We start from the raw sequence: 15,039 nt of genomic DNA on the forward strand, positions 1-15,039 counted from the left end.
AAGGCCAATTAAAAATTAACTAATAAACCAAAAAAAAAAAAAAAAAACGCAGCCCTGCAAGACATCAAACGCATTAACGAAGCCCGATAAATGCATCAAAACCTCAAAGGAAAATAAGAGCTTGTGTCAGTGGAGCGGTCGAGGGAATAGAGAGGTCTTAACATCCAAATTTGGAAGAATGCATATGCAGTGGATATTAAAACTAACCAACAACTAACAATTTCTTAAATTCCAAGGTCACTGCTGAGGTAAAAGGAAAAGAGCAGAGTTACTTGCATTCTGAATCATAGTAAAGAAAAAATTTTAGTGAGATTTTAGAAGAAAAAAAACCGTAGCTATGTTTCCTTCCTGCCCATGATGCGCATCTTTGGGTTTCTGACTGCCCGATGACTTTGTTGCTAAATGGCTAACATAGATTTTATGGTCTGTTTGCACTGAGTGGTATGGTATGGTATGGTTTGGTACACTTTCATGGCCGTTTCCACTGTCAAAAGGCGTACCAAACCAAACCGTACCGAACCATTTTTTCGGCAAACTTTCGAAAGGGTCCCAAACACGAGAAGGGGTACCAAAAGGCGGAGCTAGACATGCAACTGACCGATATTGGTTTACAGAGATACGTCATTCGCTTGCGCAACAAGCCAGAATGAAAACAAAGGACCCGCCATGTTTAAAATACACAGCCGACGAGCCGAGAGATTACAGCGGAATTATATATACATATAATAATGAGCCATGGTCGACCCGGGCTCAAACAAACCTTGTCGTCATCTTGATGAACAGCCACAGGTTTTTACGAGCCAGTCTGAAGCGTGAGTGGATTCGCTTTTTTGCTTGCGCTCGTCGCGTGTCTATATCTGAAACAACAAACTTCTTGAGCTCATGATGATAACATGCGATTGATTACTGACGTGCTTTTGAAACCCGATCCTTTCAGAAGCTGACAAATGCGAGAGTGAAGCGCAAAATAACAAAGGAGAAGCTGCAAAAAAAGGAGCACATTATTTTTTCAGCAAACGTGAAGAAACTGCCCTGTTTAACTATTATTATTTTGGACTATTATGAACTCAGAATGATGGAACGACTCTCTAACAGAGGCTACACGTGCTGTTGAAGATCACAGACACAAACTGTAGGCTATATTTTGTGTTTGAACCTAAATAAGTACTAAATGTCTGCTGTGTGTAGTTCTTCTGTAGTTGGTAACATATTGGAGACTGTAAGGGTCTGTATGTGTTCATATATGTTGCATTCATTTATTTATTCTATATAATTGCAGACGTTACAGTAGGATATTTTGAACTGTCATTGATCTGCAGTTATAATTAAATCATGTTGATAGAAAAGTTAATAGACATTTATACAGAAGTACTTAAGTGTAAAAAGCATCTGTTTTGTGAGAAGTGCTTCACATATTATATGTAAGCCACCCTTACAGCTTTACTGTAGACATTTTCTCGAGCGAAAACTGAGTCGACTGAAATTTTTTTGTCATACACCAAGCCCACCAAAAGGGTACCCTTGGCAGTGGAAATACAAACCTTGATAAAAGTGACCGCTCGACCCGAACCGTACTGTACTGTACCAGTCAGTGGAAACAAGCCATTATTAAAAGAGTAGCTGTGCTTTATGAAGGCTAAAAACAGTGTAGACTCATACAGCGCCATGTCTTGAGTTCACTAGAACCTTTCAGAGGAGCACCCAGCTCTGTGAGTTCATCAACTCCTTCTACCTGGATGATAGAAGCTTTCAGCGATGCTTCAGACTGGGCAGAGCCCAATTTGATGAGCCGGTGTCGGCAAGAGGATTTCCCTTCTGGACACCAACAACAGGAGCTACGTCATAATGAAGCACATACAAGAGCAAGCTCCTGATTGGTTAACGAAGCGTGTATTACCGATAAAGTTCCGATTTTCCAACTCAAGTAATTTGCGACACTTTATTCGTTCGAATCGCGTCATTCAAGCCGCCTCATTCGCTCAAATCGCTCCGCAGGATGTCTATTTGTGTCTTTGCTTCGAATTATAATGTTCATCACTCACGCTTGATGCTTCATCCGCATCTGGTGTAAACGCACCATCAGAATCTTCATATGAGCAATCAGTTCTTGATGAAGCTATTAACATATTAGCTGACCCTTCACCAAGTTTATTTTGCGAGTACAAGTTACTGCCTTCTGGTAGAAAATACAGGCTATCTGTGAGTAGATACAATCATTTTAAGAAATCTGTTTCATCTAAATCAATTAGACTTTTTAATATTTTAATATTTGTTGATGATTTAATGACTGTGCTGTCTGTTTTATTCAGTGTATGCAAATGAGAGCCTAGAGTCCGAGACAAATTTCCCCATTGGGGACAAAAAAAGTGTATTAAATTCAGCATAAAAGTAGACTAAAATCCAATTATTTCTAAAGACTGAACTATGACTATGACTAAAATGGCATTTTAGCCAAAAAAAACTCAAACTAAATCAACACTGGGATGGTGTGGTGAAAACGTACCCTCCACCACGGCGAGTGGATATCGGAGGTTGTCCGTCTGGCTGTTCAGGCAGCACTGGGATGGCTGGAAGGTGTTGGGAACGCTTCCCCTGTTTGCTGCGGCGACGACTCTCTCCTCCAACTCTTTCCACAGCTGAGAAGAATCCCTGTCAAACTCCTGGTCCAAAGACACGTGTGTAGCAGCCTGTTTCTCGCCTGTTGACAACCAAGTCAAAAATTAGGAAACACACCTAGTACATACCTGTGAGTCTGATCACATTTAGATGATGTTAATGCAAACGCACAAATACCACGGGCATAAGCATCAAAGATTTAAGCTTAAATCTGTATAAATTTGTAAAGGAACTCCATATTTTAATAGCAGCCACGGGGCATCATTATTGAACATTTTGCTTTCCCTAACTTCATAAAAATATCATAATAAAGTCTGTTATAAGAAAGAAATAATAGACATTCAGTGTAGGGATATGGCATTGAATAAGTAACAGAAAGCTATAAAAAATATTGTATAACACTATCGGCTTTCACACTAAGGGCTCTATTTTGACGGTCCATGCGCAGAGCGCAAAACGCAGGGCGCAAATGCTTTCAGGGCGTGTCAGAACGCGTTTTTGCTAATTTAAGGATGGGAAATCTGCTTTGCGCCAAGGCGCATGGTCTAAAAGGGTTGGGTTTATTTTCTTAATGAGTTATAGGTGTGTTTTAAGAATAAACCAATAAGAGTCTCTTCTCCCATTACCTTTAAGAATCAGCTGCGTCGCGCCAAGAGCGCATTCGCTATTTACAGGACGCAAAGTAAGTCTAAGTGGAAAAAATGAGCATTTCACAAGCAAAAAGTTAACAGTTCACAGTTTTTTTTAACAGAAAACTGTTAAACAGAGCATCTACTGCGCAAGAATGAGAGATATTGGATCTACTTTCACATTCGCTCTTGGATAGGGAAACCTTTACGCACAGACATCAATTAGTCTATAAATAAATAATTTTGTTTGTTAAGAGCAAATATTCGTTTCAAAACTATTTCTAAATTCAGTTCTAATTTCCAGCAAACGAATAAATGAACAATAATGACCAAGTGTGCTCAAAAACCTGAGTTATATCCTAAAACACATGCTGTGCCCCATATGGTCTAAAACCTGACAGATGGGCAAATCTAAGCTTGTTTTTAATAAAACAAATATAAATATGGATATAATAAATAATACTGCTAATAATAATAACATTATACAAAAGCAAATTGTTATAAATGAACTGAAAAAGCCTCCGAGATGAAGAAGGCATAAAAGCAGTGATTTTTCATATTTATGTAGGCTAGAAAATAATATGTTTTGTAATATTTTAATCCTTTATATTTATATCCTATATCTATTCTTATTATATCCTATATATATCCTTAATATTTAAATTTTTTCATATGTAAAGATATTTGCCTATTGCTCTCTTGTGCGTATTAAGCAGTGCGTAAGCGAGGCGCAACTCTGCGCCGGAGTTTAGACCGGGTTTGTTTTGGTCTAATGAAAAATCTATTATAGTTTCTCAAAATAGCAACACGCCAGCAGTGCACCTCAGAACGCCTTCCTTTTTAGACCAGAACGCCTATGGGCGCACATATGAGTGCTAATGCATTTGCTATTTAAACAGCGTAGCGCAACGCCTCAAAACGACTCTTGTGCCAAGCTGAAACTAGCAAAAGACTATTGCGCCGCGCCTTGCGCCACACTGCGCCGGGTGTATGATAGGGCCCTAAGCTAATTGTTTCTTTTAATAGCTGTAGGTGTTCCACCGATTTTGCCTAGCTAAGATAACACTATTTTTGACTATAGAAAGTGCTCATCTGGGGCCTCATTTGCGAAGACTTGCGTTGAATTCATACTAAAGCATTACGTAGGCACAAAGCTGTAAATGTGCGCACGCAGGAAAAAATGCCGATGAAACACTGAATACGCAGAATCCCATGCATATTCTCTTTGTACCTTTGAAATTGAGCGCACATGCACGAGCGCAAAACCCCTCCCTGTCTCCTCCTCAGTATGAATATGGCTCTACTTTGGCAAAACCAAACCAAAAAGCAACGGCAAAAGCAAGCAAGAAGAGAAACTTCACAGATTGTGAATTGGAGGTGCTACTATCGGAGGTAGACCAGAGAAAAACTGTGTTATTTGCAAGTTTGTCAGAATTCAGAATGCAGCAGCATGAGTGGTCTTTAATGAACCTAAAAGAGCACATGTCACTCTGCTACTCATTCGTTGGCACTGGCTGCCAGTTGCTGCTCGAATCAAATTCAAAGCTCTGATGTTTGCTTACAAAGCGATTTCTGGCTGCGCCCCTTCCTATCTGCTCTCACTTCCGCAGCTTTATAGGCCCTCCAGAAACTTGCGTTCTGTGAATGAACGTCGCCTCGTGGTTCCATCCCAAAGAGGGAAGAAATCACTTTCCCAAACGCTCACGATCAATCTGCCCAGTTGGTGGAATGAACTCCCTAACTGCATCAGAACGGCAGAGTCACTCGCTGTCTTCAAAAAGCGACTAAAAACTCAACTATTCAGTTTACACTTTCCTTACTAATACGCAACTCCCTCTCTGACTCCTCCAGTAACTACAACAACAAAAAAAAAAAAAATTACTAATGCTTTCTTTCTTAGACTTTACACACCTGAAACTTGCCTACAGCACCTATTCATTGTTGCTCTTATAGTTGTGTAAGTTGCTTCCTTGTCCTCATTTGTAAGTCGCTTTGGATAAAAGCGTCGGCTAAATGACTAAATGTAAATGTAAAAAAGAAAGATCCGATGTTAAGGTGCAGGTTAAGAGGAGAACAGCGGCACACCGTCCAAGTGTGGACCGAGCAGGCGGGGGAACACGGGATGCTGAACTAACACCCTTTAAGGAGTTGCCTCAATTGTGGGCGACACACAATTTTAGAGTTGATTTGAATATTTTATCTCAAATGGTATCAGAGTTTAATTGACTTTTACAATTTTTACGTTAAAAGATATTAAAAAAAATATTTTAAAATAAATAAAATGCTAATTCCCAAAACAGAGTCAGGATGTTTATCTGAACATTTTGGTACTGCTTTTATTGTATAATTTCATATGGTTGAATTGTTTAATTAATTCGTATGGTTATTTTTTATATATTTCTTTTATAATCAAGAAATTTAGCCTTGTGCAACATTAAGAGCACATATTTATCTGACCTATTTTTGGCTCAAAATATAACAGGAGTAAGGAATTTACTTGGTTTGAAATTGAATATCTATTGAATGTCAAAAGTTAAACTTTACCACGGTTCAACAGCATTGTATGGAAACCTTATAGACATGCGGATGATCCCGTCCCATTCAGCTGACATTGGCCCCATTTAAATTGTCAGGTCTTGATGCCCAATTCCGATTTGTTGCCTATTTTTGATTTGTATGCCTGTCTGTTTACACGTTGTTTTGACTGTAACCCATATCCAATTAATGCATTTACACTTGCCATACATTTTACGATGTCGCGCATGCATAAATACGGATTCTAGCATCTGTGCCACACTAGCCACAATGGAAGAAATTGTCTTGTTTTTAGCTTTGTGAAATATGTGAAGTGTAGTATAAGCAGTGAATGGTTTAGTCCAGATTTACCACCATGCAGTTTATGTAATGGTATGGCCCTGATGTGTGTGTGTAGTTGAAGATGTAGCCTTTGCTTGTGTGCACACTGGTGTTGGAGAGAATAAAGTTATTCTATGTGTAGCCTGCAGTGCGTGTATTAATAGCGACAAAAAGCAATAGTTACAATACAAAGTTCGCCCAACTTTAGAATGATTTTGAGGCGGAGATGGGAAAGGGCCGTCATCGCAGCTTGCGCTAATGGTTTATATGCTTTATGATGTCCTCCACCATTCAGAGGAATGTGTGGGTACGAGAGAGATCTCAGGTCTGGTGGGAGTAAATTGTGGCGACTGACCACTTTCCTCCTCTGTGTTTCCTCTGATGTTGTTTACCGCGTCGGCATCTACACCCACGCTCTTCTTTCTGTCATTAAACCGCAGAGAAGCACCACATTGTCGCAAGTTTAATGATGTACAGATTAGAATGCCTCAATAAACCCGATCTGCCTGTTTACATGACAGTCGCATTGTCACATATCCGATCTATATCTGATTTATTTCCACATATGAAGGAGGCCTGAAAACGATCTCTGAATATCCGAATGTATGCGTTTTTTTCGTGTTTACACAGTCATAGAACAGATCCGATCTGTGACACATATGAGCAAAAAATCGAAATTGCGTCACATTTAACTGCCAGTGTAAATGGGGCCATTGCAGGGCTTAAATATACTTTGTAGAGTGCAATTTAACACAATTGCCTCTAGGAGTCGCCAACGTAAATAAAACAAACACACACAAGAAATGCACGTACGCCAGACATGAAGTTGGCGTGGACCAACGCACATTGTCACATTAATTTTCATCGTTAGTAAATCCAAACGCGAGCGTAAAACCTGGCGTACGCAAAGTTGTGCGTACGCAGCGTTGATACATGAGGCATCTGGTGTGCGCTACCTCGAGTTGTCATAGAGAGGGACGATAATGTATACAGTGGTTTGGAAAAGTCAAGATATTAAAACAGCCACAATTTTCTGCTCTACGGTTCCTATGGTATACGTAAGACTTTTAATCACGTTTTTCTATTCGTTTTTAAGAACACCAAAGAAAGATCAAGTATATTCCCAAGGTACGCACGATGCTACATTATACTACTGTTTATTTAAAACAGTTTCAAGAGTTCACACTTAGATACTGTTTGACAACTTGTTAGCAAGTTAGCAGGTTTGGCATGCTGTCCCGGGAGAGAACCCTGAGCCCAGGGCTCCCGCCAGGTCCATAAAGCATGTGAGGGGAGTACGAGGTCAGGTGTTCTCGAGAGCTCCCCTCGGCAAAAGAGGAAAGGAGGAGAAGGGGTGGATGGGGGGTTTCTTCGGGAAACGAAGATAAGGGAGTAGATCTTAGCTAGGTTATTTATAGTGAGTTTGGATCAATCCGATTGGCTAGCCAATGAGTGTAGATGAGTGGCCAGCTGCAGTCAATCATATCACGTGCTCCTCTCGAAATTAGTTTGTGAAACTTCATTTATTCATACAGAAATGCCAACTGACCCAGCCGGTGTTCGAACCAGCGACCTTCTTGCTGTGAGGCGATCGTTTTGGGATTGAAAATTATGCAACAGAATGAAATGTGCACAACCTTAAATAATAATAATCATAAACACTTCTGTCTCCCACAGACATCACTGATATACAACCACACACACATCAGAGCCGTCTTACATCCAATCATCATCCAGCGCCTGGAAGAATATTTGTGATTCAGAGCCTAAGGCAAGCAAACCTTTGGAACAGACAACAGGTGTGTTTATTTATCATTCAACACAGACCACTAACACCCCCCCACACCCCATCTTTGAGACTGAGATCCGGGCAAAGACTTTAATTAAAAAGGTTTCACACCTCCTGAGGCCTGTTCACTTCCCTCCATCTTTTTATTCTTTTTTTTTTAAACCTACATCGGAGTTCTGTGCTTCTCCTGAAATGAGAGTCATTTTGTTTGCTTCCCTTTAATTGAAGCCGAGCTGGTTGCAGATATCGAATGTGGTAGCCGGTGTTATTTCTCCGATTTTGAATGTAATTTATTTTGTGATGTACGAGCAGCCCCTCAGCGCCGCTCATCGCTTTTGAGTCTCATTTGAAGTTTTCACTGGAATTACTTTTTTTTTTATCGGAGTACATAAATGATGTTGAGCTCTTCTTCATTTCACTGTGGACATGATGAGAGAAAAGGTCATTGCAGCTGAACGTGAATGTTAAAAAGTCATTCTGAACAGTTGAACTGTGCTTTGATTCATTCACGTGAAGGAACAATTATTATTTCATTGTTCGCCTACTAAAGCAATACCAATGTGCTGTGTGTGTGCGCGCGAACAGGGAATACAATTGAAGAGTTCAGATGCAAAAACCTAATTACCAATCTGAAATTTTCTTGTAATATTGGCATTTTTTTATGCCTTGATTCAGTAATTTCACTTTTATGGCAAAAATAGGGTATTTTTAATGGCTTTTAATGTAAAATAACTGAACATAAACATAAGAGGCTGAGAAAAATGCTCATTGTAGAAGAAAATTACAGATGGCACTTGGAGGTTTTGCTTCTGAACTCTTCAATTACAGTCTGTTTATCACAAATGCTTGATACTAGGGCTGTGAAGATGGCAATTCTTTTACCTACTACTTTCAGAACATAAATTTAGATATTCTACCATATAATATTGCAATTAAATCATGAAAATTGTCAAATTAAAGCAATAGTGCAGAGATCTGGGGCCTCATGTACGAAGACTTGCGTTGAATTCTTACTAAAACATTGCGTACGCACATTTATACGTAAAAAATTCAGATGTATGAAACACTGCGTACACAGAATCCCACGCATATTCTCTTTGTAAATCTGACTTGAATCTGAGCGCACGTGCATGAGCACAAAACCCCTCCCTGCCTCCTCCCCCTAATAAATATGGTAATGACTCTACTTTGGCAAAACCAAATGAAATAGCAATGGCAAAAGCAAGCAAAAAGAGAAACTTCAAACAGAATGTGAATTAAAGGTGCTCCTATCGGAGGTAGACCGGAGAAAAACTGTGTTATTTGCAAGTTTGACATTGGAATGAGCTAGTTGAGTGATTTCCGCCTGTTTGATCGCATAGACAACAAAGCTAAAGATAGCGGACATTAGCAGCGCGAGTGGCGTAGCTCGTAAAGCGCATGGCAACATGTTTTGACATTATCATTCATGAAACCGGTTCGAATCCAGCGTCTGATGAACTCGTTCTTCTTTTTTTCCCCTGCTACATATCAGATTTTGCCTTCTCTTCATCACGAGGAAGACAAGTAGGAATCATTAATAAGTGTGTGTATTATGTTAAGTGCATTTAAGCATCACATATTATTTGCATATTAATTGAATGGAAATGTTTCTGAAATGTTGGTCTTCAGATGGCGCCTTTATAGCAATGTTCGTACAGTCGATCGCTCCGATTACATTGGGAAAACCGGCGATCGCTGTAAATTGCGCTTTAATGTTTGGCTGGTCAACTGCATGGTATGGAAACCTTATAAACCTGCTAGACATGCGGATGATCCTGTCCCGTACAGCTGCCACTGCACGGCTCAAAGATACTTTGTAGAGTGCAATTTAACATAATTGCCTCTAGGAGTCGCCAATGGAAATAAAACAAACACACACAAGAAATGCACGTACGCCAGACATGAAGTTGGCGTGGACCAACGCACATTCTCACGTTCATTTCATCGTTAGTAAATCCAAACACGAGCGTGAAACCTGTATGCAAAGTTTTTGTGTGTACGCATCGTTGATACATGAGGCCCCTGGCCGCCGCATCAGGTCAAACAACGCAAAAAACACGCACGCTGAGGCGCACTAATCTCACACGGGAAAGAACTGGACATTCATTTCATGTTTTAGTTAACTAATTCTTTAGATACAACTCTCTTGATGTCCAAAGGGGAAAAAAAAAAATGCAAAAGAAATTTGTCGTAATTTTTTACAGATACGCAACTGCCTGTCATTTTCACATTCGCTTTTTAGTTAGGGATTAGGTCTATTAGAGTAACCTAATAAAATGTTTAGTTGGACACTGCACAGTAGTCTACACTATAATTAATATTATAATTTATTATACATTTCATTATTATTAAAACTATGCTATACAACTGATAAAACGCAAAACCCTTTTTAATGTTTCCTTTCATTTTGACATCGCTAACAGTTGTAATAAGAAACATCCCATTATGCAGCAGCAGTCTCAAGTTAGAAAATTTAAAAATGCCTTTCAAGTATAAAGATGATCAGCCTGCGAAGTCAAGTTTATAGCTGCACAATTCTGGCTAAATTGAGAATCGCGATTTTTTTTGCTTAAAATAAAGATCACCATTTTCTCACGATTCTGTAGATGTAAAATAAAGCTTAATATGAGATTATTGTTTTTTTCTCAAACATATGGTTAATCGACAATTATAATATTATGTGCAAGTCTACTGGCTTCTATAAATAATTCTATCCTACTTATAAAAATTCTGATGTTGAATTATGTTTGATATAGGCCTATGCTTGCAATTCGTAATTGACAACATTATTAGGCCATTTAATTCACTGGTAAAATCAACATTATATAGGCTAGAGTAGGTATACTGACACTGTAAACATTTATTTTCATGCACAACTGTGGGTTCGCTATGAAAGAAAAAACATATCAAATACTTGCAGTAATCATAACTCTAAGGGCCTACTCACACTATGCCATCCGTACCGTGCCCAGGCCCGTTTCCCGGATCGTTTGAGAAGTGTGAGTGCGCTGAATCGGGCTCAAGCACAGTTCACTTGGCCGGCCCTGGCCCGGTTGAAAGAGTTGGGCCTGAGCGCGGTTCACTTGGGCTTTGGCATGGTACGCTTGTGTATGAGTGCAAAACGCGCCAAAGCCCGAAACTGAAAGCGAGACTTGACTTTTAAGGGACTGTTTCATATGGAATTTATAAATCATTCTTACTGTTCAGTAAACGCAAACTGCTGTAGTTTAATAAATACGCAAACCCCTCACTGCACGACAGCTGCGCACCTTCAGGAGACCTCCTCATTCCTGCAGCACGAGAGCTTTATGATTGTTTATAAGCTCCAAAAGTGGCGGATCTGTTCGGCAAAATATCTGACTGCATGTCACTGCATATCAAACTACTGAAACGATATAACTAGAGAAATCTCCACTGTGCTGCTGAGTGACAGTGCTTCTCACTGAACAGCGCAGCATCGATGACGTAGAAATGCTGAATTAAGATCGTTTAGGGGGTCGACTCGAGATCGCGATCTTTTTTCGATTAATTGTGCAGCTCTAGTTTACAGTGTCATAAATAAATGGGTATAGTGCATGAGTAAAGGGGATTTGCCGCATCAACCTCTCATATGCGCTGCATGTAGGCTGAATAATAATCTTAAAAAATATATGCAATACAAAACTTTAAACGTTGATGTTTTTTTTTTTTAATAAAACAAAAAGAAATAAGGAGCAAATATAATTTGGTCTGGCGCTAAAGCCATGATCCGTCTGCGTTAATAAACAGTATCATTGCATAACCTTCATTGATGAAACCTAATAGCGAAACTGCATTCTATTGTTACTATGAAAAGTATATTTCTGCCTTAAGTCAGTAACGGATTCGGACACGCCCTTAATGCTTTTGCGGCAAGATCGTTAAAATAGAGCCCTTAGATTTTTTAGTATATTCAACGAATCATTGAATCAAATGATTCTTTAAAAAACAAATTAAATGTCTTTGAAGGCGAGGCAGTGGCGCAGTAGGTAGTGCTGTCGCCTCACAGCAAGAAGGTCGCTGGTTGGAACCTCGGCACAGTTGGCGTTTCTGTGTGGAGTTTGCATGTTCTCCCTGCCTTGGCATGGGTTTCCACCGGGTGCTCCGGTTTCCCCCACAGTCCAAAGACATGCGGTACAGGTGAATTGGGTAGGCTAAATTGTCCCTAGTGTATGAGTTTGTGTGTGTGAATGTGTGTGTGGATGTTTCCCAGAGATGGGTTGCGACTGGAAGGGCGGTTCATTCCGCTGTAGCAACCCCGGATTAATAAAGGGACGAAGCCGACAGGAAAATGAATAAATTAAATGTCTTTGAATGTGAATTGTTTACTGCTCTAGCTTTGATGGAAATAATTAGTTGGAACAACTTTGTTGGAACTATTGGAAATATTGAATTTAATAACAACTACAACAACTAGTATTATGATTGTATATACTGTTTATAAAATATAAAATAAAACTTAGCATCAACTTATAGTTTATTGGATTCTCGTCCTAAAATCATATTTGCAATCATGGTCAAACACTTATCTTATTTCGGGAAAACACTCCTGCATGTGATATATTATTGAACTCTATTCATCATATCTTACAAAAAAAGTAAAGTCAACACATTATGTCATTATCAAGACTATTTGTTTGATTTTTTTGTGCATTTCTTTTACATTAGTCAGAAATATTAAAACAACAATTCCATTATTTTTAAATATGATACATACCACATACCCCCACCTTACAACATGATGCTGTGCGAATGTCAACAGACTTGATACACATTATTTTGGGGGTGATCTTTGCTTTTGTTGTGTCAGTGAGTGCAGATGGAGGTTGCTTACCTTCAGCGAGTCTGCGCTCATGGCCGAAGAACACGCGCGTCTGTGAGCTGTGCAGGCAGGGTAGTGGCAGCTGTGGGAGAGAGCTCTCACCGCTCACCTGACTCATGCTCTGAGGACAAAACAGCAGACGCTCAAACATCAACTACAAGTCATACTCACTCACTACTCATGCATTCTAAGTCACCAATGAAAATTCTATGATGACTAGGGTTGTAACGGTATCAGAATTTCACGGTACGATAATACCTCGGTATGAATGGCACGGTACGGTATTTATTGAATAATTTACAGGAAAAACAAAACTAATGAAAAGACTCGAAAAAAGTGCCAAAAGTGTTTATTTACCTTAGCACTGAACATATCAATGACATACAAATTAGCCATCTAGGTGTAAGTTTCGAAACAGGAACTTCAATTTTTCAATTTTAATAACAAAAAACTATTACACCATATAAAAAAAAATAAAGTTTCAATTTAGTATTGTTGAAAACTCATCACATTCAACATTTAATCACTCACTCACTTAGATAGAGATGGGTTTTTTTAAGAAAAATTATCATATAACTATAATCTGGTAAAAGCTGGGATCTCTGGGCATGTCCCCTGCAACAGAAAAAAAACCCTCTCATTTGGGACTGAGGTTTCTGGGACAGAGAGATATGATTTAGCCAAGGTTGACAGCAGTGAGGAACGTTGTGCATTGTCTTTCCACCACTTGAGAGGACAAGCCATGAGTGAGATAGAGGTCTCTTTGTACAAGTCAATGTCTGCATCAATCTAACAAGAGTGCTGTGTTCTGCAGTCCCCATGACTGTTTTTAGTCGTATTCCCCGACTTATATTTCACCACAGTCTGGCAGTGCCTTTTCTCCTTTTTCGTATCTTTTTAGAAAGAAATCAAAATGCTTCCACACATCCGATTTAAAACCCGCTTTAGGTTCGATCATTTCCAGCTCTTTTTCTTCCCCGCTACTAGCAGCACACTCCATTTCCGCATTACTGGATCTGTAGTGACAACAGACCGCAAAGGATGATGGCCACGCCTAGGCTAATGAGAATTGTAGCTCCCACTACCTCCCGTTCGCTTCATTCGCCTGAGCAAACTTTTCTCAGAAATATAGTTTTATTGAGTCATGCGCCTACGGTAATATTGAAAAAAATTACTATTGCGGTATGACGATACTTACAATATTGTTACATCCCTATTGATGACGGTTCTACAAATGAAATGATGAGCCATTACATTATGACTATCTCCAGCCAATAGCCGTGAGTGTACATTAAGAGCTTGATAAAGAACAAATGTTTCAGGGGTGATAGCGCAGAATTGACATCTTGGAATTTGGAATACTATTGTTTGTTATTTTCATTCTGCTGTAGTAAGTATCAAAAGTGATTCCCAGATGACCAATCGATAAGCCGGCATCCAGCTATATGTGTTAACTGCAAATCTTTTTGCTTTCCAGTTTGAATGCTGGTTTTAAGCCTAGTTTTAAATGGTATAGTTGTTTTCCAACACTCAAAGAACCACGAGCCAGGAAAAAGGGTTCATATGTAGAACCACTGCTGACTAAAGGCCTGTTTTTGCTTTATTTAATGGGGTAACTAATGTCAAAAAAAAGAGCAGAGACTGTTCACAGTGACAGCAGGTACACAGCATCGCAAGTCACCAGCAGATGCAACAGTGGTGACCAGGGTAATGTGTCACAGTACATTCACATTTCTAAAAGTCACCACGCACTTATTGGATTACACACTGAAAACCCTAATAAGTTGACTAAATTAATTAAGTAAACTTGTTGCCTCAATTTAATTGAGTGATGGAGTCTCCCAAAACTTGCATATTAAAGTTTATTTAACTTAAAGTTTGGTGAACTGAACAATTTAAGTATAGTCTACTCAAGTACTGAGTTTGGTGAACTAAACAATTTAAGCATAGTCTACAAAACCACCAAGTTAAATAGACTTAAGTATGCACGTTTTAGGAGACTCCATTACTACATTACATAAATAGACTACATTACATAAATTGAGGCAATGAGTTTACTCAATATAGTTCAGTCAACTTATTAGGGTTTTCAGTGCACTTTTTTTTGTTACCCATGGAATAATGGAAATAAAAATGCTGACTACAGGGCACTAGTAGGCGCTGGTCGGACACTTGTAATGTATAGTAGGTGAGTGGGTGAATGAAGAAGAGACTCAGTTGTGGTAGAGGGAAGCATGAGCTGCGTCCCAAATGGCACACTATACACTCATGCACTATGTACTTATGCA

At 39.2% G+C, this 15,039-nt stretch overlaps 2 protein-coding genes across 6 annotated transcripts in view; both read right to left on the reverse strand.

The window, feature by feature from the left end:
• The window catches only part of dsc2l (desmocollin 2 like), a 1,349,056-nt gene that overhangs the window by 422,451 nt on the left and 911,566 nt on the right, over positions 1-15,039 (reverse strand). The gene's annotated exons all lie outside the window — the stretch shown is intronic.
• trappc8 (trafficking protein particle complex subunit 8) overlaps positions 1-15,039 on the reverse strand; it is a 187,491-nt gene that overhangs the window by 101,229 nt on the left and 71,223 nt on the right. For all 5 annotated transcript variants that reach the window (XM_087297930.1, XM_087297929.1, XM_087297928.1 and 2 more), the window contains 2 exons: positions 12,764-12,872; positions 2,504-2,698 (listed from right to left, as the gene is read on the reverse strand). In XM_087297930.1, the coding sequence (XP_087154056.1) occupies positions 2,504-2,698; positions 12,764-12,872 (304 nt within the window). The remainder of the gene's footprint in view (positions 1-2,503; positions 2,699-12,763; positions 12,873-15,039) is intronic.

Source organism: Danio rerio, chromosome 20 (genome assembly GCF_052040795.2).
Source record: "Danio rerio strain M-AB ecotype USA chromosome 20, GRCz13ab, whole genome shotgun sequence".
Lineage (NCBI taxonomy): Eukaryota > Metazoa > Chordata > Actinopteri > Cypriniformes > Danionidae > Danio > Danio rerio.